The sequence below is a fragment of the Danio rerio genome, chromosome 3, assembly GCF_052040795.2.
Source record: "Danio rerio strain M-AB ecotype USA chromosome 3, GRCz13ab, whole genome shotgun sequence".
Classification (NCBI taxonomy): Eukaryota; Metazoa; Chordata; class Actinopteri; order Cypriniformes; family Danionidae; genus Danio; species Danio rerio.
Genome location: NC_141023.1, coordinates 19,214,735 through 19,242,353, shown reverse-complemented (window position 1 = coordinate 19,242,353; position 27,619 = coordinate 19,214,735). Strand labels below are relative to the sequence as shown.

Here is a 27,619-nt window from a genome sequence, read left to right as displayed (position 1 = left end):
GCTCTTCATCAGGTCACACAATCTGGGTGTTATTCTGGATGGTGGCTTTAGCTTTGACAAACAAAAATGCAGTGGTAAAATCCTGCTTCTTTTAGCTTCGACTTGAAAAACTGTCAAAATATCTAGAAAAAGTTTTGAAAAAATAATCCATAAACAGACCACTAGATTGTACTATTGTAACTCATTATACTTTGGGATTCTTTGGGATATACTTTGGGATCAGAAAACCTTATCTCGGTTTCAATTAGTTTAAAAGGCTGCTGCAAGGCTACTTTAACAGGTACCAAGGAACATGAGCACATTACACCAGTTTTACGCTCTTTGCACTGGCTGCCTATGCACTATAGAGTCACTTTTAAAATGCTTCACTGGGTTTTTAAATCCCTAAATGGCCTGGCACCTTCTTATCTGTCAGACATGTTAATTGAGCATCAGCCTGGTCGGTCTCTTCGGTCATCTAACCAGAGACTGTTATGTATCCTGAAGTCTAGGTTGAAATGCAGAGGTGACTGTGCCTTTGCAGTAGCTGGTCCTAGGTTGTGGAATGATCTGTCCCTCTGTATCAGATCTGTTTCGTCCCTGTCTGTTTTTAAATCTAGGTTGAAAACTTACCTCTTTGATTTGGCATTTTATCAGTGAACATTGTATGTTTTTAGCTATAATTTTATAACTTTATAAATATATTTGTTTTTTCTCTGTTTTGATTTGTACTGTGCAGCACGTTGGTCAACCTCTGGTTGTGTTAAATAATGCTATATTAGCATTATAACAAATTAGCTCAGTGGTTAAGAATAGTTATTATCAGCTGAGGATCATCTCCAGACTCAAATCCATTCTTTCCTTTCAAGATCTGGAAAAGGTCATACATGCTTTTATCACGTCCCGCCTAGACTATTGCAATTCTTTATATGTTGGTCTCCCCCAATCCTCATTGGCACGGTTGCAGTTGGCTCAAAATGCGGCAGCTAGACTTTTAACAGGCACCAAAAAACATGCTCATATCTCACCAATTTTAGCATCCCTTCATTGGCTTCCTGTTAATTTTAGAATTCAGTTCAAGATTTTACTTATTGTTTTTAAAGCACTGAATGGGCAAGCACCTTCTTATATATCAGAGCTTTTTAACTTACAGTCAACTCTTCGGTCTCTTAGGTCCTCAAATAAAATTTTGCTTCAAATTCCTCGGTCACGACTTAAATTGAAAAGGGAAAGAGCCTTTGCAGTCGCTGCTCCTCGTTTGTGGAACCAGCTACCACCGGATATTACAAGTGCTTCTTCTCTCTCTATTTTTACGTCCAGACTTAAGACACATTTTTATTCTATTGCATTCTCAGGCTTTTAATCTTTATTGTGGTTGTTGCTGTAATACTTTTATTCCTATTATTACTTTTATTGTTATCTTTTACTCTTTTAGAGTGTGTGCTATGGTTTTGTTCAGCACTTTGGTCAGTGCCAAACTGGAGTAAATGTGCTTTAAAAATAAACTTTACTTACTTACTATATGAAAAAAATTGACATTGACATTGACATTGATGCAGGAAACACAAGAGAACCCCAAATATAGTCAAACTCTAGCCATCACACCTGCAAACAATGATCACCCAATAAAAGATTTTCTTAGACGCGCACACACTGAAGTCTTTTTACACTTTAGAGTGGACAATGTTAGACAGATTATGATAACGTAACTGTGATAAAGGCAAAAATTTAAAGTGCTGACCTCGGTATGACTTGGCACATAGGTCTTGATTGTCATAGACTCTCCAGAGAAGCTTCTTGGATGGTGGTCTTGCAGTTGTTGACACATTACCACTGTTGAGGAGTAATTTAGGAGAGGCCAAGTGCGTTTCAAGCGTCTCCAAGAACTTGCTGCAGCTCCAGGTCCAGCGCACCCGTGGAGGCTCGTAGTCGCAGCGAAACACACCGAGCGGTGACCTGTCACCAAATGTGCTGACGTTGCCCACAGTGATGCCCAGGCAGAGGGATGAGCCGATGTTGAAGAGCCGACTCCTGGTCACCCATTTCCATAGCTGGGCTTCACCCTTACAGGATGACGACAGGTGAAGCACGTGGTCTCGGACCCCCAAACAGCCCTGTGCACCCTCGTGGAAAAACGCAAATGTGTCTGATCCATCTGTATGTGCTGAAAAAAAGAGAGAGAGTTAATAATATAATTTCAATATTAATAATTTCAATAATAGAAATTACAATATTAAAAACAAAGATGTTTTATACAATAGTACAAAGAAAATCTGATAACTCAGAAAATGTAATTATGAACTGATCACTAAGGAGAGAGTGTTGAATAAATAACTTGATTCTTTAATATTCCTTTGGCTGAGTACCTTTAATAATCAAGGGTCGCCACAGTGGAATGAACCGCCAACTTATCCAGCATATGTTTTATGCAGCGAATGCCCTTCCAGATGCAACCCAACACTGGGAAACACCCATACACTCTCGTTCACACACATACACTACAGATAATTTAGCTTAATTAATTCTCCCAAAGTTCATGTCTTTGGATTGTAGGGGAAACCAGAGCACATGGAAAAAACCCACTGGAAGAACATGAAAACTCCACACAGAAATGCCAACTGACATAGCCAGGGCTCGAGACAGTGACCTTCTTGCTGTGAGGTGACAGTGCTACCCACTGAGCCACCGTGTCGCCCGAGTAAGTAAAAAAAACTATTTGTTTTTTTGTATTGCACCTGTCAATTTTGAGATTTAAGTGGTGTTTTTAGGTGTTTTTTGTATGTAATGCAAAGAAAACATCCAAAATACCTTTGGGATTGCTTCTTTTGTTGACATTGTTGATCATTTGCTGATTTTATTCATGCAGTTTTATTAAAATCAGCTTTCTGAAGGTTTTTTTCTTTAAGTAATTTGTTCATAGGTTTGTCTGACTTCATACATTTTATTTTATAAAACAGCTAAAAATGTACTTTTTACTCTGGCGTTTTGCAGAATAAAAAAACAAATCTGAAGTGATAAAAAGAAATACAAAAATAAAACCCCTAAAATTGTAATGAGACTTCATCAACTTATTGTCTCAAAAACTAAAGAGATGCTTATTGATTTTCACTGTAGCTCTATTTTTATTGCTACTATATGAAACAAAATCAGTTCCAAAAATATTGAAATAAAAAGCCTGTTGAATAACACTAACTGGAAAAAATAATACATGGAATATATTGCATTTTAGTGACTTGAATTACAGAGGTTTGTAATTTTAGGTCCTGAAATGTAGCATAGCTGTTTATTTGAGCTGTGAATATTTCAATTTAAAAGACTGCTACTAGTATAAACAGTTTTGCTGTTGAGACAGTGAGTGAGTATAAATTCCTGGGCACCATCCTGGATGATAAACTGAACTTTGAGGCCAACACAAATTTTATTTGTAGAAAGGCGAATCAACAATTGTTCTATTTGAGAAATTTGAAAAGATTTAATGGGGATAGGCCTTCTTTTATTGAGTCTCTTTTAACTTTTGCAGTAATATGCTATGCTAATTTGAAAGTGACAAGTAAAAACAGACTTACAAAATTCATCACCTATCTCAAATCTTAACAACACTGGGCATGTGTATGAGGTAAGAGTCATACAGAGGGCTATGTCCATTTTAGCAGATGACAACCATTTGTTCTAAGTTTTGTCTCCTGCCATCAGGCAGAAGGTTTACTTATTTCAGATGGGCTATATAGGTCCAAAAGATATTTGCCTTCATTTGTTCCAACTGCAACTGAGTTAAAAACAAGCTTTAAGTTGAATTTGCTCTTTTTTTAGGAATATTTTACATGATCAAGATTACTTATATTGTTTACTGTTATTTATGTTTGTTTGGGTGCTGATGGGCTATTGCTGTCAACCAAATACCCTCAGGGACAATAAGGACATTCCAATCCAATATAATCCAATCATCAATTAACTTCATCCTATATTTTTGTGCTAAAAATACAACATGAATTAAAAACTTTCATTAGCAATTTCCACTTAAACATACAATTCAAAAACGTTTGTGATTCATAAAAAAAATCAATCAACTAAGAAAGTATGGTGAGAACAATTAAAATCCTATTGTCTTGCCTTTGATGCCAAGCACAGACATTCAGACTGTTTTAATGATTTTACCCCCCATTAAACTGAAAGACGGATCCAATTTCCATCAAACCTTTAATGTCATGTGACCAAAACTGTTTTTGCCTGACAGCTATTATCCTAGTATATTATTACAGCAGTAAGAAAAGCAAAAGCCCACTGATTCTCTTTTACCCACTCACATGTTTAACAAAAACAAGTCGTTCACTGCCAATGCAAGCAAAGCACAAATCCTGCACAAACACTCCAACAGAATGTTTCTATCACGGGCGTTGAATTTGCTTTTAAAAGGCTGATTTAATTACAGGTGAAAAGTAATTGTCTGAGAGAAAAATTGGCCGTTTCTGATTATATTCAATGTGTGTGTGTGTGTGTGGCTTCTGTGCAAGCTTTGCTTCTGGAACACATCACAATGTCTGACTGCAAATAGATAGTAATTTACAAAAACAAAGCAAAACAAATCAAAAAACTAAATCCCAACAGACACTGCCCTGAAAGAATGCAGACATTGGCAACATTCCTCTTTTGTATGAGCGTACACAAACAAGAGGTGGTAAACTTCATTATAACCATAAAACAATATAATCATTCATTCATTTATTTTTCTTCAGCTTAGTCCCTTATTTATCAGGGGTCACCAGTGAAATTAAGCGCCAACTATTCCAGCACATACGTAGTGGATGCCCTTCCAGCCGTAACCAACTACTTGAAAACACCCAAACACACTCTCATTCACAAACACGCTCATACACAACGGCCAATTTAGTTTATTCAATTCACCTATAGCGCATGTCTTTGGATTGAGGGGGAAACCAGAGCACCCAGAGGATAACCACGCCAACATGGGGAGAACATGCAAACTCCACACAGAAATGCCAACTGAGCCAGCCGGGCCTCGAGCCAGGTCTTGCTGTGAGTGCTAACCATTGAGCAGCCTCACCATTATTATAATCATAGGAATTAATTGAAATATTTCAAGAAATGAAATGATTCATCAATTATGAAGAAACGGATGTGGTTCTTTGATGAATAGAAAATGCAGAACAACATTTATTTGAAAGAATTAGAAATCATATATTCTAAAAACAGAAATCAAGATTAGAAATGTATTTACTACCATCTTTCATTAACTGATTTTACTCTTGCTGAATAAAAGCATTCATTTCTTTTTAAAAGAACATTTAAGTTAAAATCATAGCAGCAGTAAATATATTCATTGCAAAATCAACAGCACTTACAAACAAAAAAACAAACTAACTAAAACAAACAAAAAAAACAATACCATTAGAATACAAAGATTTAAACTAAATCCAAAATATAATTTGTCTATCACTTATCAAAGTGTGTTTTTAACATTAAATTATTACATTATATACTGTAATGCTAGAGTAACAAAAAAATTATGCATGAAAACTGATGATATTTACACACTGTACTGAATTATTGTACTGTACTGAATTAAGGAATTATTTTATCACTGTAAAAAAACACTTCAGCAACAAACAAAAAAAATCTATAATGAAGCTAAGATAAGATTTTTTTTTAAGTAAAGCCCTGATCACATTGTGAGATTTCAGCCACGATTTAGTCATCCGAGACAAATTTGGAAAATCCTAAAAGGTTCCTGGAATCCAAGGCTAAAATTGATGATCTTTGATCGTGGATTTAATGTGTTCACGGACAGCTGCTTATTGCCTGTAGCAATCAGATTTTTCCTCCGATGAAGTTCTGGCAGTGTCAGAAGATTTCAGAAACTTTGTGACAACAGCTTTGATGAGTCCAAGAACAAATAGGAGCACCGAATTTTATGACGCAATCCATGAGACAATTCAAATGACAGCGGGGAAATGTCAAAACAGATTTTTCTTCTTGGTTTTATTATTGAGACATGTATTGAGCAAAATTGCCGCAACAGATTGTTTACGTTTGCTGTGAGGAATCATTTCAGAACGCGACAGTGAAAGTGCCACGGGTGGATGACGTCAAACTCCGGGGAAAAACTGTTTAGCGCGTCTCAATTGTCACTCAGTCTGACTTTATGACAGCAGAGATCTTAAGGTGTGACATGGGAGCCATGTTCATGCAGTCTGACATGCTACAATCATGGATTACAATAAAAAATATATAATTATAATTAATTATAATTAAAAAATAATTATTTTAAAAAGTTAATTATTTTACTTGCAAATTTTGACTTGATCTTCTTGTATGGTGCCAGATAAGTCTCAAAAATTATTACAAAATAAAATTCATTTACAATTCACATTTACAAAATTTCATTCATAAAATTCAAAACACAATGTGCGAATTTACAAGTAAAAATCATAATAATTTTCCTAAATGAATTTACAAACTGTTTTTTCAATATACGCATTGTGTTTTGAATTTACAAATTGGATTTGTGCCTTTACGAATAGGATTTGGGTATTTATGAATTGTTTTGAATTTACTAATTGGATTTGTGTATTTACGAATTGTGTTTTGAATTGACAAATTAAATATTGTAAATGTAAATCTCTGTGGAGTTTGCATGTTCTCCCTTTGTTCCCGTGGGTTCCTCTGGGTGCTCGGGTTTCCCCCTAGTCCAAAGGCATGTGGTATAGGTGAATTAGGTAATCAAAATTTACTGTAGTGTTTGTGTGTGAATGAGAGTGTATGGATGTTTCCTAGTGATGACATAAAACATTTGCTGGATAAGTTGGCAGTTCATTCCGCTGTGGCGACCCCAGATTAATAAAGGGACTAGGCCGAAAAGAAAAGAATGAATGAATAAATTGTGTATGAATTTTATTTTGTAAATGCATTCGTTTTGAGACTGATCTGGATCCATATTCTTGAAGTTAAGACAGCAACAGATTACAATTTATGAACAAGTTGTTTAGATGAAAATTAAATCAATGCATTTTAACTGTTTTGGAAGCTTTCAAGTGATTTACAAATACATGTTTTGCATTATCCTGTGAACTGTCATCGAGTTCAAGCTGATGTTTCGAAATATTTGTTTAGGCTTAGGACCGTTGGTTATTTTCTTAGATTTTTGAGAAGGAACTTCCTATCTGTGTCTCATTAGATGAAGCTACTGTACCGCATACTCGCATGACAAAAATAATAAACACAAAAACCGTCAGACCTGACTTCTGCACGGTTTGTTCAGCAACCGAATGAGAAGAGCTGAATTTAATGCAGAGGAGCCAAACCCAAGAGCCAGTCTGAGTTTTTTTTTATACCTTCATTCTGCTTTTCTGTGTCTTTATCTGTCTCTCTCTCTCGTTCACCCTCTCATTGCTGCAGGGGGGAATGCAAGGTTACAACCGCAACATCAGAGAGAACCAAAATCAGAGCAAGAGAAAAGAGCCTGAAGAAAAACCCGAAAGAAACACAGCTGTGTTTCCAAACAGAGCACTTCTAAAGCTGGGAAAGGGAAATGGGATCAATCCGAAAACAAACAGGACCTCCTCTACTTTGAAAACAAAAGACAGACTAGGAGACTTCTGAACATCATCATGCCATACTCCAACATCCATTTACATAAGCAAACAGGCTGCAGACATTTACAAAGTTTTTTTTTTTTTTTTTTTGCAGAATATGTTTATTGCAAGTGATAGTTCACCCTAAAATAAATTTTTTTTGAGTTTCTCTCCTCTATGAAAAATTTGAAATATAGCTAAAGCCATTAACCATTAATTGACATTCTCAGAATTCCCTGCATAACACTTTATTTTGTTTGTGTTGACATTACTCTATTTGGTAACCCTTTATAATAGCTACACACTCTCAGAGATGAGCAAAAATACTATGAAATTTGTTTTAAATTAAAATACCAAATACCTGTTTTGCATGTATCAAATAAACTACAAATTACAGCAGCCACAACCATTATCAAACTAAAACACTGTATTTTGTATTTTAAAAATACTACAAAATACTTTTACCATGGAGCATGACATTTCTTCACAAACCTTCTATCAATAGGCATAATCGATCAGTCCCCTCACCATTATACTGACTTAGTGAGTTCATTTCTTCATTTACTTATCGGCTTAGTCCTTATATTAATCAGGGGTCACCACAGCGGAATGAACTGCCTATTTATTCAGCATAGGTTTTACATAGTGGATGTCCTTTCAGCTACAACTCAGTACTAGGAAACACCCTATACACTCTTATTTACACACATACAACACTAGGGACAATTGAGCCTCCCCAATTCACCTAAAGCATATGTCTTTGGATTGTGGGGGAAACCGGATCACCCGGAGGAAACCAACAAGAACATGTAAACTCCACACAGAAATGCCAACTGAAGCTCGAACCAGCGACACTTCTTGCTGTGATGCGACAGCACTTTCCACTGCACCGCCCCAGAAAGTATATATTTTGAACAATTTTAGAAACTTGTAGCTACTAGCCAGGTTTACATGCTAACAAGAAATCAATCTTACATCAGGTTGTTAGAGCAGCTGGCTGTAGTATTGGTAACCTAGTAACCAACAGTAAACAAGATGTAATGTGAAGGGAACGCTGGCAAGGAAGTGCGGATGCAAATGCAGCATTTATATAGCAGAGTAGTCATATAGGCAGTGATCATAACTGGTGCAAAACAGTCTAATAAGGGTTATCAAAACAGTCTAATAAGGGTCAAGTCGTAGTCAAGCAGGCAAAAGGTAGAAAGAACAAGGCAAGGCTCAGAACATATAAGACCAGACAGGATAATACTCGGACATGAAAACATTACAATATCGCAAGACTCAGCCTGAGGTGTGTGTGCGTGCAGCTTAAATAGTCTTTATTATCAGTCTTTGATGATCTTTGACAATCTGTAGTAGCTAGACCACTGGTGATCCTAACACAATACAAGTAAATGAAGGCATATTGTGAGTGTAATGTTTGCTAGAGTTTATTTGACAAATAATTCATTAGTTTATTTGACAAATTTCAAGTGTAAAAATTTATTAGGCCCTTTGTGTATTTTTCCCCAATTTCTATTTATTTTTTCAACACAATTTTAAACATACCAGTTTTAATAACTCATTTCTAATAACCAATTTATTTTATATTTGCCATGATGACAGTAAATAATGTTTACTAGATATTTTTCAAGATACTAGTATTCACCTTAAAGTGCAATTTAAGTTAGGGTAATTAGTAGGTCCACACGGAATCTGCGTGCGCAGAATTTCGCAGATTTTTAGCCCATCATAGATCCTGTTTATTTACTTGTGTAAATGTGTGTAAACTTATATTTATTCAGTTTTTAAATTAATTTCAGTATAATTATGGACTAATATAAAAATGTTCATATTATTTATTAACAATACAGTTTTTAAAGTCATATTTTCCGTCCTTTAGTGGATAAATTATATAAGAGACTTGCTTTGTTTACCAAATAATGTGGATCTTATTGGATTTGTATTGTTTATATTAAATAAAAGTTATAAAGGTATAAATATTTACTTCATGTTTTAAGTTTTTAATTATAATACTACCAAAATCATTTCGCATAAATCCACAGATTTTTAGCAAAATTCTCCACAGAAATAGCAAAGACTGCAGATTCTGTTTGACCCTAGATATTAGGCATGCAATTAGATAAAAAGGATTTGTTCTATAGACAATGGAAAATACATATAGCTTAAAAGGGGCTAATAATATTGACCTTAAAATGATTTTAAAATAAATGAAAACTGCTTTTATTTTAGCAAAAATAAAACAAATAAGACTTTCTCCAGAAGAAAAAAATTTATCAGACATACTGTGAAAATTTCCTTGCTCTGTTAATCATTGTTTGGGAAATATTTAAAGAAGAAAAATGGCTAATGATTGTGACTTTAACTGCATATTTGGAAACACTTGAGTGCGAGTAAATTTAATTTTTGGGGGGTAAACGTTATCTTTAAATGCACACAGTTGCACCAAAAATTTGCAAAGGCCTAAGGAAAAACCTCAAGCTTTGAACTCGTGAGATGTGAAATGACAAGAGTTAAAAATGCGAACAATCCAACTAGGACAATTCTTTCCGTGAGGCCCAGATTCCACGTATTAATGACATGCAATCCGTGACAAACCAGGATTAGTCTCTCGGTCTTCCTGCAAGAGTTTTGGGGGTGAAATCATGTGATCCGAGTGAGGGATACGATTGGTGGAGGTGAGACCCTGGGGACACATGATTTCAGGAGGAAGAATGAACAGACATCAAAGCCTCGGATTTTGACAGATGAAGGGCAAAGCAGAGTCAGACGCCGGTTGCTTCAGCATCACCTTAATGCTTCATAATGAATCAGGCTTTACTGAGATGACTAGCTGTGGGCCAATGAATGAACAAGGAAATGATGAAGGACAATTTTATGATGCAATTTAAGAATATTATCACACTCTTTGATCGCACATTTTTTTAGTTCTTCGTTTAGTTCTTGAGGAATACATTTCAGGTTTTGTCTCAAATGTAACAGACTAAGTAAGTACATAAATAGGCACAGTGGCTAGCACTGTCGCCTCACAGCAAGAAAGTCACTGGTTCGAGCCCCGGCTGGGCCTGTTGGCATTTCTGTGTGGAGTTTTATGTTCTCTTTGTGTTTGTGTGGGTTTCCTCCAGGTGCTCCGGTTTCCCCTACAAGTCCAAAGACACGTGCTATAGGTAAATTGGGTAAGCTAAATTGTCCATAGTGTTTGTGTGAATGTATTGGTCCTCAAAGGTTAGAGGTTGAGCGTTGGGCTAACAACACATCTAAAAAAATGTTAAAATAAAATAAAATAGCTGTTACTAAATACAAACATGGTGTGGCTAAATATCAACTTCGATATAAATGGCTCTGGGAGTAAGTAAGTAAGTAAATTAACTAATTAATTAATTACTTCATAAAGAATGACAGTAACACTCTAAATGTATATAAAAAAAGAATGATAATAGTTATTTACAAACAAAACATCATAGATCAGATTTGATTATTAACAAATAATATATTAATAAATAAAAAAGGTAACATTTTATTAGTACTTTGATTAGTATATCTTTAACAGTATATAGTGCTTAATGGATCAATGATAACAGTTAATAACAGTGAATAATAATAACTTAACTCTAAATTACAAATTATTACAACATTAACTACAAACAGAAGAAATGTTTATTTGTGTTAATAAATTTGTACATTCAAAAATATTTTAGCTGCTCGTTCAACATACTTGCTTAAAACTAGCCTTTGCTTTTCCCAATTCGCATACTTTACTATGCCTTAAAAGTATGTACTTTTTTCATTCATTTTTTTTTTTACTTAGTCCCTTTATTAATCAGGGGTCGCCACACCGGAATGAACCGCCAAATTATCCAACAAATGTCTATACGCAGCAGATACTGTTCCAGCTGCAACCCAACACTGGGAAACATCCACACACACACTCATTCACATATATACTAATTTAGCTTGCACAATTCACCTGTACCGCATGTCTTTGGACTGTGGGGGAAACCAGAGCACCTGGAGGAAACCAACGCAAACACGGGGAGAACATGCAAACTCCTACTGACCTTTTTTATTGAACATGCACTTGAAAGCTTGATTAAATATTTCAACAAAGAAAGACGAAAAAAGAGGACAATGAAGAAGACTATGAAGAAATACTATGCAGGCTAAGAAGACTATGAAGTCTAAGAAGACTATGAAGGCTAAAAGGAAGACTATGTAAAAGACTACAAAGATTAAGAAGGCTACAAAGATTAAGAAGACTACAAAGATTACGAAGAAGACTACAGACTATGAAGAAGACTATGAAGGAGACAAGAAAGACTAAGAAGACTACAAAGATTAAGAAGACTGTAAAGACTATGAAGCAGACTATGAAGAAGACTACAAAGACTATGAAGAAGACTACAAAGATTAAGAAGACTGCAATGACTACGAAGAAGACTATGAAGAAGACTACAAAGACTACGAAAAAGACTATGAAGACAACGAAGACTAAGAAGAAGACTACAAAGATTAGGAAGACTGCAAAGACTACGAAGAAGACTATGAAGAAGACTACAAAGACCATAAAGAACACTACAAAGGTTATAAAGAAGACTACAAAGACTACAGAGAGGACTACAAAGACTAAAAAGACTATGAAGAAGACTACAAAGATTAAGAAGACTGCAAAGACTACGAAGAAGACTATGAAGAAGACTATGAAGAAGACTACAAAGGCTAAGAAGAAGACTACAAAGATTAAGAAGACGACTACAAAGATTAAGAAGACGACTACAAAGATTAAGAAGACTGCAAAGACTACGAAGAAGACTATGAAGAAGACTACAAAGACTACGAAAAAGACTATGAAGACAACGAAGACTAAGAAGAAGACTACAAAGATTAGGAACACTGCAAAGACTAAGAAGAAGACTATGAAGAAGACTACAAAGACTAAGAAGAAGACTACAAAGACCATAAAGAACACTACAAAGGTTATAAAGAAGACTACAAAGACTACAGAGAGGACTACAAAGACTAAAAAGACTATGAAGAAGACTACAAAGATTAAGAAGACTGCAAAGAAGACTATGAAGAAGACTACGAAGAAGACTATGAAGAAGACTACAAAGATTAAGAAGACTGCAAAGACTACGAAGAAGACTAAAAAGACTATGAAGAAGACAACAAAGATTAAGAAGACTACAAAGACTACGAAAAAGACAGTTAAGAAGACTACAAAGACAAAGAAGAAAACAATGAAGTAGACTACAAAGACTATGAAGAAGACTACAAAGATTAAGAAGACTAAGAAGAAGACCACAAAGACTATGAAAAAGACTGCCAAGAGGAAGACTACTAAGAAAGAGGACTATGATGAAGACTATACAAAAAGACTACAAAGACTATAAAGACTTTGAAAACTACAAAGACTATGAAGAAGACTACGAAGAACACTACAAATTACAAGTAGGACTGAAGAAAAAAAGAAGACTATGTAGGAGACTGCACAGAAGACCGTGAAGAGGACTATGAACAAGAACACTACAAAAAAGAAGACTATAAAGAAAATTTAATGAATGCTATAAAAAAGACTATGAAGAAAATATGAAGAATGCTACAAAAAAGAAGACTATGAAGATAAAAACTATGAAGAAAAAGACAACTACGAGGAAACTATGAAGTACAAAGAATAGAAAAAAAGAATTATGAAGAAGACTACAAAACAACTATGAAAAAATCACTATGAAGACTATGAAGAAGACTACACAGAAGTCTGCGCAGAAATCTACAAAAAGAGACTATTAAGGAAAAGTCTACTGCGGAGAAAACGGTTACAAAATAACTATGAAGCCTATGAAAAAGTCTACAAAAACGACTACAAAGACGAAAAGACTACAAAAAAGAAAACGACTACAACGACTACAAAGAAGAAAAGACTACAAACACGACTACGAAGAAGAAAAGACTACTACGAGGAAAACAACTACAAAGACTATAAAGAAGAAAAGACTACTACGAAAAAAACGACTACAAAGGAACTATGAAGACTATGAAAAAGAGAACCACGAAAAGGCTATGAATAAAACTACAAAAACACCTAAGAAGACTACGGAGACTACAATGAAGATGATGACAACACTGAAGACTGCACAAAAGAAGACTACAAAGAAAAAGATGGCTACAAAAAAGAAAACTATGAATAACAATAAGAATGTTCTAGCTTCTCTAACTCAGTCAAGAAAAAGTATAATTTAATGGAAGAAGCATTGAGTAATGCAACAACTACGTTTTCAACTACTACTACTACAAATAATAATAATATTAATAATAATAATAATAATTCATTCATTTCTTTTTTGGCTTAGTCCCTTTATTAATCAGGGGTCACCACAGCAGAATGAATCATACACTTATCCAGCATATGTTTTACACAGCGGATGCACACAGCTGCAACCCAACCCTGAGAAACACCCACACACTCTTACACACACTATGGCCAATTTTAGCTTTTTCAATTTACCTATACCGCATGTCTTTGGACTGTGGGGGAAACCGAAGCACCCGGAAGAAATCCACACGAAAACGGGGAGAACAAGCATAATAATAGACATTCACTACAGCATATTCATAGCAAAGAAAGCTCTAATAGCCAAGAGCTCTCACTGTTGTGCACTTGAGAAAAGCATGTTACTTTAAACAAGGTTCCCACAGAGGAATCAATCACTGCTTTAAACAAAAGAGTCCCCTAAATACCAGCTTACTTCCAGAACTATTGCATAACACACAACACAAAAAATACCCATGACAGCTGGCACAGGATGTCACATGATTAGTAATTAATGCACACACAGAGCATACGGAGACAAATAAAACAGATAATTCCAGACGGTGGTGATAAAGCATCTGTAAATCAGCATGGGTGTGTGTGTGATCAAAGAGTCTATCTGAAGCTTGTCAGACAGTTATTGAGGAGGCTGACAGCTTACAGGAAGAAACTGGTTGTGGGTTTGGCATGAAAGCTCCTTAACCACCACCTTCCAGATGGTGGAGATGCGAATATAACATGGCACGGATGATGCTTGTTTTTGCGATCACTGGTTGCATAATATACTGATGATGACATCGATATAACTAGCGTGGGCGCAATTTGTCTCTTCGTCGCAGACTGTGAAGCGTTTGAAATGAATTGTTTTCTCAGGGCTCAAAGTGGGATCTGAAACCATTATACCAACAGACAGGAGAGATTGCTAAATGAGAAATAATTGACAATAGGCGTTAAATTATTATAAAAATATTCAATTATTCATTAGATTGAAGTGAACTGTTTTACTTGCACAACAGTAGCCATAATATTGAGATGTAATCATTCGGGTTTTGGTTCTTGAATAGCTCTTACATGAAGTATTGTTTTTTTCATATACTTCATATAAGAGTTATTCAAGAACCAAAGCCATCTCATCACAACTGACAACTTGTTTCTGGTTGAGTGTATTTTTATTAGTAATAAAGCTAATTTAGTCAAAATTATTAGTGCAAAACTGTTATTAAATATTTAAATTTCAATATTTATAAATATTGTTTAACAGAGCTAGGTTTTTTTTTTTTTTTTCAAAGAATTTCCAATCACAGTTTTTTCTTGTGGAGAACGTATTGTTTACATTAAATAAAAAAAAAACACAAACAAATAAAAAAAATGTAAAAAAAAACTGCTAAGGGTCAATGTTATTAGGCCATTGTAGAGAAAATGTTATTTTAAAATAAATAAACAAATAAATAAATACATAAAACAATAAATAAATAAATTATGAATATTATTTTATTATTATTTAAATAAAATTATAATTTTTTTTTTTTTACTTTTACTTTTTGTTTTGTTTTTTCCTTTGATTGGCTACAAAACAAACCATCATTGTCCTAATTAACCCAACTTGCCTGGTGAACCTAATTGACCTAATTAATTAAGCCTTTAAATTGAACTTTAAACAAAATACTAGCATTTTATAAAATAACTAGTGAAATATTATGCACTAAATACTGCGTATTAGCAATAATATATCCCTGTAAATATAATTGCTGTGTAAAGAAATATTTAGTATTAAATATACCTAGAAACTGTAGTCAAGGGGATGTTTAAGTATATTTTTGCGATTTCACAAAAAATGAAGGCTGAAGCATGCATTTTCAATGAGCCTGTGTTGATTAAAAAAAACTACTTTTTTGTAATACATTAGTTCATTTATGCTTTTCATTTGTATTAATAGAATTTTTTATTCAGATGTTAAAAAGTTTTTTTTTATCTGCATTTTTCGTAGGTTGCAATTATGCATCACCTAAACTGATCACATGCATTACACCCCTGATCTCAAGGAAATATGACTATTTCACGTTTTATCAGGTTTGTGGCTATTTTATACGAATTTGTGCAAGTTCATCAGTCAACATAAAATGTACGATTTTAAAAAGGAGGCGTGGCACCCAACCCAACGGTCATTGGGGGATGAGCAAATCATACTCAACTGTACAAATGAGATCACACAAATTCATATGAATTAGAACCAAAAAGTTATGAATTGCCATGAGACTGTGTTTGGATTACAGAACAAACAACAATAATGAGCTTCCAGTACAACGGTTCATTTACAGACTTATTTATATAAATCACAGTGCTCAGCATAAATGAGTTCACCCCACACAGATCTCTCTTTTAAATTTATATTTTCTAAAGGATGCTTTACAATAATATATATTAATACATAATAATAATAATAATAATAATAATAACAATAATAATAATAATTATATATAATTATATATATATATATATATATACACACACACACACACACACACACACACACACACACACACACACACACACACACACACACACACACACACACACACACACACACACACACACACACACACACATATACATATATACATATAAATGTATGTATATATAGTGTAAATCATAACTATCAGCCCTTCTGTTTAATGGAGAGAAGACTTTAACATATTTCTAAACTCTAAACTTAATAGTTTTAGTAACTTATCTCCAAAAACTGATTTATTTTATCCTTGCCATGATTAAAGTAAACAATATTTTACCAGACACTTTTCAAGACACTTTTATACAGCTTAAAGTGACATTCAAAGGCTTAACTGGGTTAATTAGGTTAACTAGGCAGGTAAGGCAAGTTATTGAATAACGATGGTTTGTTCTGTAGACTATTGAAAAATATATAGCTTAAAGGGGCTAATAATTTTGACCTTAAAATGGTGTTTAAAAACTTAAAAACTGCTTTTATTCTAGCCTAAATAAAGCAAATAACAATATTATCAGACATACTGTAAGAGTCCTTACTCTGTTGAACATCATTTGGGAAATATTTAAAAACGGGAAAAAATTAAAAGGGGGACTAATAATTCTGACTTCAACTGTACATTAGATTAGTCAGGACTAAAGCCAAAATTGGAAATAATCTAACAAAAAACAACTTTAGATCAGTCCAAAACTTAGACCTTAGACTGAGAAATTTAAATTTAAATAAACAGGAAAGAAAAAACAAACAAATCAAGACTAATTTAAAAAATATGTAAAACACAGGGAGAACATGCAAACCTCACACAGAAACGGCAACTGACCCAGCCGGGGCTCGAACCAGCGACCTTCTTGCTGTGAGGCGACAGCACTACATACTGCGCCACTGCGTTGCCTGTTGAAATTTTGTAGTTTGTAATTTTTTTTTCTATAACTTGTTAAAATTTATTATCTTTCTTTTCCTAAAGATGTTGTTACAATTTCTCAATGTTAATTTAGGAACTGAAGTAACATTTATAGTGACAATTTTGTGTAGTATGGGAGAAAAATACCATGCATCAACCAAAATACTGACAAAAAGAGAATAATTATATATACAAAAATCAAAGATAAACAGAAAATTGTAATAATAAAGAAGAATGATATAGATTACAATAAAAACAAATAACCACAAAAGGTAAACTACATTCAATTTATACCAACAAAATAATCCAAAAACAATAAACCCCTCAGGGGAAGAGGACAAAAGTGGTGCTCAAAAAAAAAAAGAAAATATATAACCAAAAATCAAACTAACTTATGAACGTAACAGATGTGAGTTGACCAAACTCTCATTTAAATTAATATAATGGTTTAGTATGATTTTTTTGTTTAAATGCCACCAACATTTTCTGTTTATATTCACTGAGTAATACAAATATTTTTTAAAAGGGGGTGTACTCATTTACGCTGAGCACTGTAGTATTATACACTACAGTGTTTCAAACTGTAAATGCAGAGACAGAATCAGAGTCCCATTATCCAATCTGAAACTGTAAAAACACCTGTGAGTCACAAAATACAAAACATTTAATTGAATGCTTATTTTTAGCATCGATTTTTCAGATCAACTTGGTAAAACTGCAAGAATTTAGCATACTCCCATCCACAGCAGCATATGTTAGCTTCTGAATATGCCATGAAAAACAAAAACACACGTACACAAAAGGACACCAGAAAATGGTAAAAAGCAAAGAAACGGCTCTCAGTGGAGGACTGAAGTCTGTTTAAGGGAGTATGAGCTTAGTCATGCGGTGGTATATGGTTTTCCTGAACCCTGATTCTAAGCTTCCAAAGCTAAACGTTTATTATTATGACAGATGTATTTTTGTTTCTCCCTTCCCCGTTTTTGGAGGAGGGTAATAAGAGAGAGATGCAGTCAGGGGGGAGGAAGGTAACGGGCCAGCTGGGAGGCAGGAGAGAGCGAGCAAAAGTAAGGGTGCAGAAAGAGGTCAGGGTTTTGTATAGACGATCCTTTTATTCTGTAAACACAGAGATTGACCAACACACAGGAAATTCCGCCCGGTGTTTGTTTCTCTGCTTCTCTGCTCCCGTTATACTGAAACCTTCACCTAGTTAGAGCTACGGCCTGAGATCTTACCATGCGCAAAACTAAAAGCATGCCCTGTAAAGAAATATCTGTTAATTAATAGTTTCCGTATTTTGATTCACAAGGGTTTTCCGTTTATTTGCGGTTGTGAATTGCATTATGGGATGTTGAGCTCTGCTGTTGATGTTTGATGTTGAAAATTCAACTCTACAGTTTAACAAAGTAACTTTTATTGACGTTTTAGTAGTTTGAAATATATTGTACAATACCTGATAAAGTGTGGCCTATCCAAGTTTTAGGAACAACAAATAATAACTTGACTTCTAGTTGATCATTTGGTATCAGAAGTGGCTCATAAGAAAGGCAGCGGCCTCTATTATGCTTATTTGACCAGAATAAAATATGATCATGCCTTGATTTTTAATTATTTAATTAGGACAGTAATTTGTAATCAGTAATTTGCTTAGACCAAAGTCTTGTCACTTAACAGAAATAATGTACAGTATAGAATATAAAGTCATGGTGCAGTGGAAACAGAATGAGTATTGTGTATGACTCAGTGAGTTTGAATGACTGCATCCATACATCTCTGTAACGACTTCAATAACTTATTATTAAAGTCTTCTGGAATGGCAAAAAAAGTGTTCTTGCAGGACTTCCAGAGGTTTTCAAGACTTATTGGATTTATCTTCAATGCCTCCTCCATCTTACCCCCGACATGCTCAATAACATTCAAGTCTGTTGACTGGGCTGGCCAATCCTGGAGCACCTTGACCTTTTTTGCTTTCAGAATCTTTGATGTGGAAGCTGAAGTTTGTGAAGTAGCGCTATTCTGCTGAAGAATTTGTCCTCTATTGTGGTTTGTAATGTAATGTGCAGAATTGATGTCTTGATACCTCAGGCTGCTGATGTTATCATCCACTCTGCAGATCTCTTGCACACACCCCCATACTGGATGTAACCACAAACCATGATTTTTCCTTCACCAAACACGACTGATTTCTGTGAACCTTGAGTCCATACAGGTTTCAATAGGTCTTCTGCAGTATTGTGATGATTGGGATGCAGCTCAACAAATGATTCATGTGAAATATCCACTTTCTGTCAGTTTTCCAAATGATCATCTAGAAGTCAAGATATAATTTGTTGTTCTTACAACTGGGATCCACAACAAGTTTTTGTCAGGTAGTGTAGAAGAAATGATATAAAGAGAAATAAGTCTGTAAAATAACAGAAAATGTCCTGGCAGTATATTGCAAGGGTTTTCTATTGTAATATACAACACCAACCCAGACAATATATGACTTTATTAAAAGTGTTAATAAAATGACTTTTTATTTAAAAAAAAAAAAAGGGGGGGGGGGGTCACAAAATACAAAGATGTGAATGAATCAATCAATAAATTAGCAAACATGATAAATAATCTAATTTTTTTTTATTTTAATGTAAAAGCTCTGAAATATATTATAATATATATTATGTATAGAGCTGAAGTCTGAAGTAAGAATTATTAGCCCCCCCTGCTTTATAAGCCCCTGTTTATTTCTGTTTAACACATTTCTGAACATAATAGTCTTAATAACTTATTTCTAATAACTGATTTATTTTTCTTTGCCATGAAGACAGTAAATAATATTTGACTAGATATTTTTCAAGACACTTCTATACAACTTAAAGTGACATTTAAAGGCTTATCAAGGTTAATTAGGTTAGCTAGGCGAAGAGGGGTAATAATTCTGACTTCAACTGTATATTAATTTAAAAGCTGATGAGGCTAAAATGTAACTGAACCATTCTATTTATTTACTATAAATAAGTTTTGCCAACCCTGTCAAAATAACATCAAAATTAACATCAAGACGTCAGAAAATAAGTCAAGATGCAAACCCATGTGGTCAAAACTGTGACATCCACACTTTGATGCCCTTGTAACCACCAAAATTAGGACAAAATAGGTTTTATTAATCTGAAAGCTTTGCATTACAAATTTACACTAGAATTTGGATCGCTACAATGCATGTAAAAAACTTTAATGTCAAATAGACATCAAATTGACGTCTAACATTGGCTTAAAAAAATGTCAAAGAATCGATTACAGGACAGTACTGCAAGTTATTTTGATGTGCTTTTTGACACAAATGTTAGATGTCAATTTGATGTCATTTTGACATCAAGGTAGTCACATCGATTAGTCTTATTGATTTTTTTAAGTGTTTTTTACTATTTTGTTTTGACATCAAGGTGCCCCGCTGGGTAGGGTTTAAAATTGAAAATGAAATGAAATTGAAATGCCCAAAATTTCTAAACAATGCCCAAATATACATAGCAAAAACGATTAAACTATCATCATCATTATTATTATAAACTGCAAAGTATTATTAATAATAATAATATTAAATAATTTTTCACTATGACATTGTCTATCTTTTTATCAATGTCTATCAATATTTTAAATAATAAATGAATAAAGAACAAGTTTCTAATTCAGTCGCTCACAAACAAAATTAATTATCTTAAGCATCTAATAGTCATTAAATGAGGCTAAATTGTAACTAAACTACTTTACTTCTTTTCTATATAATCTACAAAGAGCCTTACCAAAAATTTGCAATTTAAAAATATTTACATTTTTTTAATAAATAATAAAAAAAAGCTTTAATTTCTGTCAGAAAATCCTACAACATATGACTCAAACTGGATTTCTGAAGGACCATAATCAAACACAGCTGATCCACCTAATCTAGGTGTTCAAGACTACCAGAGACTATTAAGAAGGTGTGAGTTGGAGGTGGTAGAAGATAAACTATGCAGAGATGTGGCCCTCCAGGAATTGAGTTTGAGACCACTGTCCCACAATGAAGGGCAATATTCTAAATACTGGTAAATGCCTGATAAAAGTCACTATTGAAAGCACAATCATTCATATATATATATATATATATATATATATATGATGCCCTTGTAACCACCAAAATTAGGACAAAATAGGTTTTATTAATCTGAAAGCTTTGCATTACAAATTTACACTAGAATTTGGATCGCTACAATGCATGTAAAAAACTTTAATGTCAAATAGACATCAAATTGACGTCTAACATTGGCTTAAAAAAATGTCAAAGAATCGATTACAGGACAGTACTGCAAGTTATTTTGATGTGCTTTTTGACACAAATGTTAGATGTCAATTTGATCATTGTCATTTTGACATCAAGGTAGTCACATCGATTAGTCTTATTGATTTTTTTAAGTGTTTTTTTCTATTTTGTTTTGACATCAAGGTGCCCCGCTGGGTAGGGTTTAAAATTGAAAATGAAATGAAATTGAAATGCCCAAAATTTCTAAACAATGCCCAAATATACATAGCAAAAACGATTAAACTATCATCATCATTATTATTATAAACTGCAAAGTATTATTAATAATAATAATATTAAATAATTTTTCACTATGACATTGTCTATCTTTTTATCAATGTCTATCAATATTTTAAATAATAAATGAATAAAGAACAAGTTTCTAATTCAGTCGCTCACAAACAAAATTAATTATCTTAAGCATCTAATAGTCATTAAATGAGGCTAAATTGTAACTAAACTACTTTACTTCTTTTCTATATAATCTACAAAGAGCCTTACCAAAAATTTGCAATTTAAAAATATTTACATTTTTTTAATAAATAATAAAAAAAAGCTTTAATTTCTGTCAGAAAATCCTACAACATATGACTCAAACTGGATTTCTGAAGGACCATAATCAAACACAGGTGATCCACCTAATCTAGGTGTTCAAGACTACCAGAGACTATTAAGAAGGTGTGAGTTGGAGGTGGTAGAAGATAAACTATGCAGAGATGTGGCCCTCCAGGAATTGAGTTTGAGACTACTGTCCCACAATGAAGGGCAATATTCTAAATACTGGTAAATGCCTGATAAAAGTCACTATTGAAAGCACAATCATTCATATATATATATATATATATATATATATATATATATATATATATATATATATATATATATATATATATATATATATATATATATATATATATATAAACTGCAACTGGATTTAAAATTAAGTATTTCATTTTAAATATTACATAATAAATAGATGGAATTAACAGCTTTTAGTCATTAAAACTCTTAAACTAAAAATAATTTTACCAAAAAAAAAAATTTAAATCAATTCAACAGGTTATGCTAGTGTCAAAGCTAGATGTGACATGTGTCAAAAAGCACTATATTTGAAAATGAGAAGAAAAGGAAAATCATTGATTCAAAATTAATAATCTGATTTCCATCAGCCTGCAACTGCAGCAGGGTCTTCGGTGACGTATGTTTAGCTTGTCTAACAACCCGGCTCTGTTCTTCCTAACCCTTTTTTCCTTTTTAATAGGTCTGTGACAGTTGCTGACACAGAGGTGCAAAAACCTCTCCTGTCTCTGCCGGACTGTGAAGTTGAGAGAAGCACTAAAAACTATACAAGACCACCGAGAGACGCAGACAGTCCTCAGCTGCAGCTCACTATTGTGTAACGGGATATTTAGGGCACATCTGTTTCCAGAGGGAATCAAGCGCTTGAGAACACAGGTTAACTGAGCAGTGAGAAATCAAGAACATGCTTCTGCAAACAAACACAATGATTGTCCCTTCAATGGTAAAATTGTCCTTACAGTCTGTAAAACCTAAAAGCAATGTTTAATGGTGTTGCTGCAGCTGACAAAATCCTGAGCAATCCCCTTTTAAGTGAGTGAATCGTTTCTTGCAGTCGCTGACTCATTCCGAGACTTGCCTTTTCAAAGCAAGTGTTTTTCTGCTTTTTAGTGAGAAAATAGCATTCAAGTGTGGACTAGCAAGAAGCACACAACACCGAACAAGTCAAATGCTGCACTGAAGCTGAAATTAAAGGGATAGATCACCGGGAAAAAAATCTATTTTTGACTTTCTTCTTTGAACTACTTCTGGCAGCCATTGATTTCAATGTATTTATTTTAAAAAAAGCTTATTTTAAAAGACTTGAAACCACTAAAGGGTGAGTAAAGGAGTATTTTTGTTAAGGACTGTCAAATCACTTTGTCAGATTACACGAACTGTTGCATATTTTTTTAAATAACTGCTTATCCAATGAAAGGCTATACTCCTTAAATACCATACCTTTTCTAATTTATTTACCAATATATTATAAATTATTGCATCAAATGCCTGCTTTAAATCTATAAAAATTCAAACTACCTTCTCTTTTTTATCTATCTTATTAGTAATGTTCTCAATAGTTTTTGTTAATGCCAGAGATGTAAATCTATTTTTCCTGAAACCATATTGCTCGTCAGAAGGTTATGCGTTTCTATGAAATTATTAAGCCTTTCAACAAAGAGTTTTTCCAAATTAAAAAACAAAAACAAAACTGAGATAGCAAAGAAACTGGTCTATAATTTGTAAAGTAGTGTTTATCTCCAGATTTATAAAGTGGAATTATCTTTGCGATTTTCATTTTATTTGGAAATTTACCAGATTGGAAAGATCCATTACAAATATAGGTGGAAAAGAAAAAGAAGAGCTGTTTTGATATTTCTTCGCAGAGCTATAATTGTTTGAGATGGAGTAAACAGACCAGGAATTCCAAGAAACCAAAACTTCCTGCAAAAGATAGATGTAAAAATACATCTTACATCATGTGTCAAAAATAAAAAGGCAGATTAGCCAAGAAGTTGTCGAGAACTCAAATTCGACAGCCGCCTGAACCGAGTTTAATTTAAATTAAATTAAATTTGAAATATATTAATCTACTTAATAAGACATCTGTTAACCCCCTGATGGTAAATGGTTTTTACAATGGAGTTTTTGTGTTTTTGGAAGCTTAAAAAAAAGGCCGCTATGCAACACCATTAACCGCATGAAAGAGTCAAGATCAGGGGCGGAGCATTGGGGTGGCTTCAGCAATGAATGATTTATCAGAGGCCCTGAATCATTTGGATTTGTTAAGTTTTACCAAAACACATTATGCAGAAATATTTCAATGAGTTCAATATTGCTTTCCCACAGGATTGATAACACAATATCAGCTGGGCTTTCTTGATCTCTTGCTTATTTGAGAGATTTCAACGAACACAGCTCCACGGCCGCAAGCGCTTTCTCTCCTCTCCTTAAAACAAGCTTACGTCACACACCGTGGTCCTGCATAGCCATGCCTCCTGTCAATCACTCAACGCAGCACTCGTGTCACCGCCACAAAAATGCACTTTTTTTTTTTTATCAAAGTAAGCTTGTTGAATATTGTGAGGAGAACGTTGGGTTACTGTTTGTAAATAACTGCACATGCAACAAAATCTGGCTACCTTTTTTTGATTCATTTAAGATTTACCTCAGATTTTTGTAGTTGCCTGCGATTTGACATAACACAGACTGGCATTTGACATGGCACAGACTGTTCTGATTAGCTGTAAGTTTAGATGTATTAATTCACGTTTATTTATGTGAAAGTGGAGTCTGACAACAATAAATATTCTTATCAGGAATACAACCACCTTTTCCAACCATGCTGACTCTGCCGAGATGTTAGTTAGTTAGTTAGTTAGTTAAAGTTTATATAGCACATTTTTTACAGCACAACATTGCCCAAAGTGCTGAACACAATCAATAATAGTTCAAATAAAACCTACATCACATACACAACAATTAAGGCAAACCCCTCAACATTAAAAAGGCTCAAATGCTAAAGAGCAAAGATGGAGTTTCAGAAGCTTTTTAAAAAAACAGATATAGTTGGAGCGTGTATGATGCGGGGTGGAAGCTCGTTCCAGAGTTTTGGGGCGATAACAGCAAAAGCCAGATCCCCACTTCGCTTACACCGGGACCTTGGTACCGAAAGAATAAACTCAGAAGAAATTAGTGCCCTACCAGGACTATACTCATGTAGGAGGTCTGATAAAAAGGGTGGTGCCAGATCATTTAAGGATTTAAAAACAAAAACTAATAGTTTAAAATCAATCCGTGACCTAACAGGCAGCCAGCCCAGAGAGGAAAGAACTGGGGATATGTGCTCATACTTGTTGTCAGAAGTCTCGCAGTCGCATTTTGTACTAATTGCAATCTATTCAGGGCATTTCGACTAATACCCACATACAGAGAGTTGCAATAGTCAAGTCTTCCCAAAATAAAAGCATTGATCACCTTCTCAAGGTCATTAAAAGAGAGAAACGACTTTACTTTTGCCACAAGTCATAAATGAAAAATAACTGGATTTAACAACTGAATTTACTTGTGTGATTAATTTCAGATCACTATCGAAATGAAACCCAAGTTTCTCAGGTTTTTGATACATTGATAGCTCACCAAAACATAAATGCAGAGGGTTAGGATTGCCAAACCTGTAACTAAAATATTAGGTCTGCTAGCTACTGTTATTTTATGCTGGGTACTAGGTAGGCTACTTCTTTTTTTAATTCAAATACTGTCCAGAAACGTTGTATATTATGGCTTAAATAAACAGGGTAAAATGGGGGTGTAGTGACCAAGTACATTTGGGCTAAGCCTTTAAAGTTTATAATGGTCAAGACAATATTTAAACTACTCTGATTGCATTCATCTAAAAGAAGAAAGGCATATACTAAAAGGATGGCTTGAGAGCGAGTGAATTATGGGGCAATTTTCCGTTTTTTATTCTTTTATCACTTTAAACAAACTTGCCATCGACTGACAAATAATTTATAAAAGAACACCTGTTTTGTCGCCACCTACCGGCATAACTACCCAACCCACAAAAAAAGGTCCTCTGAAAAACAAATGACAGAAGAAATCTCTAAGTGAATCGACTCATACGATCCGAGTCGCAGAAGTTGAATCAATCTCCCCACCACCAGCTCTCGCCCTCCCCTCCCCCGTTCCCTCTTCCTCTTCCCACATCTGGTTCCACTCAGAGTTTGGACTTTCGTGGCATTCCTTCACATCAGAGCAGCCGGAGCCAACAAAACACAACAGCACCCCAATATACAGCCAAGTCTCACTTCATTACCATTACTTTTTAAATCACAAAACACCTCATAAGCATGGCAAGTGACGGAGCAGTCGGGGGGAAAAACAAGAAAAAGTGATAACGAAGGGTAAATGTTTCCTACCTGAGTGCACGGCGCTCCGCTCCAGGCTCAAAACTAGAAATAAATATAAAGTGCATCTGCAAACGCTGATCCACGCGCGACTCCAGCGGCGCTCCCGGTGCTGATGATGCATGCCCGCGGAAAGGTGGAGGTTGTGGGGAGGAAAAGCGGCTGTTTTCCCCTATCCCGGTGAAGGAGAGGCTGGGCTGCTGGAGGACAGACGGGCTCTTTGAGGGTGTCCGTGTGTCGCTGTGTGCGTTGACTGTGATGAGCTCGCGCTGAATGAGCGGAGCAGACCGTTCACTTTCACTGCACACACCAACACACACACACAACGCTCGCTCACACACACACACTCTCTCTCTCACACACACACATACATACACACACGTCCCAGGAAAGTGAAGTGGAGGAAGGTGGAGAAAGAAGTTTGAATGACTAGTCGACACCCCGGGTTAAGTGTCCACAGGGCTGAGAATTCTACAGAAGTTTGAAACACCTCAGTGGGAAAATCAATAGTGTTACTTAATGTTTAGAATTTGCTTACTAGTCTAGTATTACTCAAAATAACAAAAACGAAGCACTTTGAAGCCTCCACATATGAAACCATTAAAATTCTCATTTTTTGTTATGGTTTTAATAACTGTATTGTCCAGTGAGTTTCAAAATAAATCGTTGATTAACATTTTCACAGGTGTTTTTGTACAATTTTATTAAATTGAAACACTTGTGGTCAAACATTAATTAAAGATTACAACTTTGTCAAGGTGCTCAAGACTTTATAAAGGCTATATATCTCTATACAGTGCATACGGAAAGTATTCATAGCGCTTCACTTTTTCCACTTTTTTTATGTTACAGCCTTATTCCAAAATGGATTAAATTCAACTAGATATTAAAGTTTGAGGACAAACTTTATGGTGGCTTGAAAAGCCGAATCTGAAAGTTTGAAGTGGTTGAATTAGCATGTTACTAGCATGATTCTAGCATGAATTAGCATGCTACTAGGATAATTCTAGCATGAATTAGCATGTTAGTAGCATGATTCTTACATGAATTAGCAT

The 27,619-nt window shown here is 34.4% G+C and overlaps 1 protein-coding gene across 1 annotated transcript in view; it reads right to left on the bottom strand.

Annotated features, from left to right (window-relative positions):
• mrc2 (mannose receptor, C-type 2) overlaps positions 1-26,839 on the bottom strand; it is an 85,723-nt gene extending 58,884 nt beyond the window's left edge. The window contains exons 1-2 of the mRNA XM_087244207.1: positions 26,577-26,839; positions 1,721-2,143 (exon numbers count right to left, since the gene is read on the bottom strand). Of these exons, the coding sequence (XP_087100333.1) occupies positions 1,721-2,143; positions 26,577-26,688 (535 nt within the window). The 5' untranslated portion in view covers positions 26,689-26,839. The remainder of the gene's footprint in view (positions 1-1,720; positions 2,144-26,576) is intronic.
• Between the last annotated feature and the right edge of the window lie 780 nt (positions 26,840-27,619).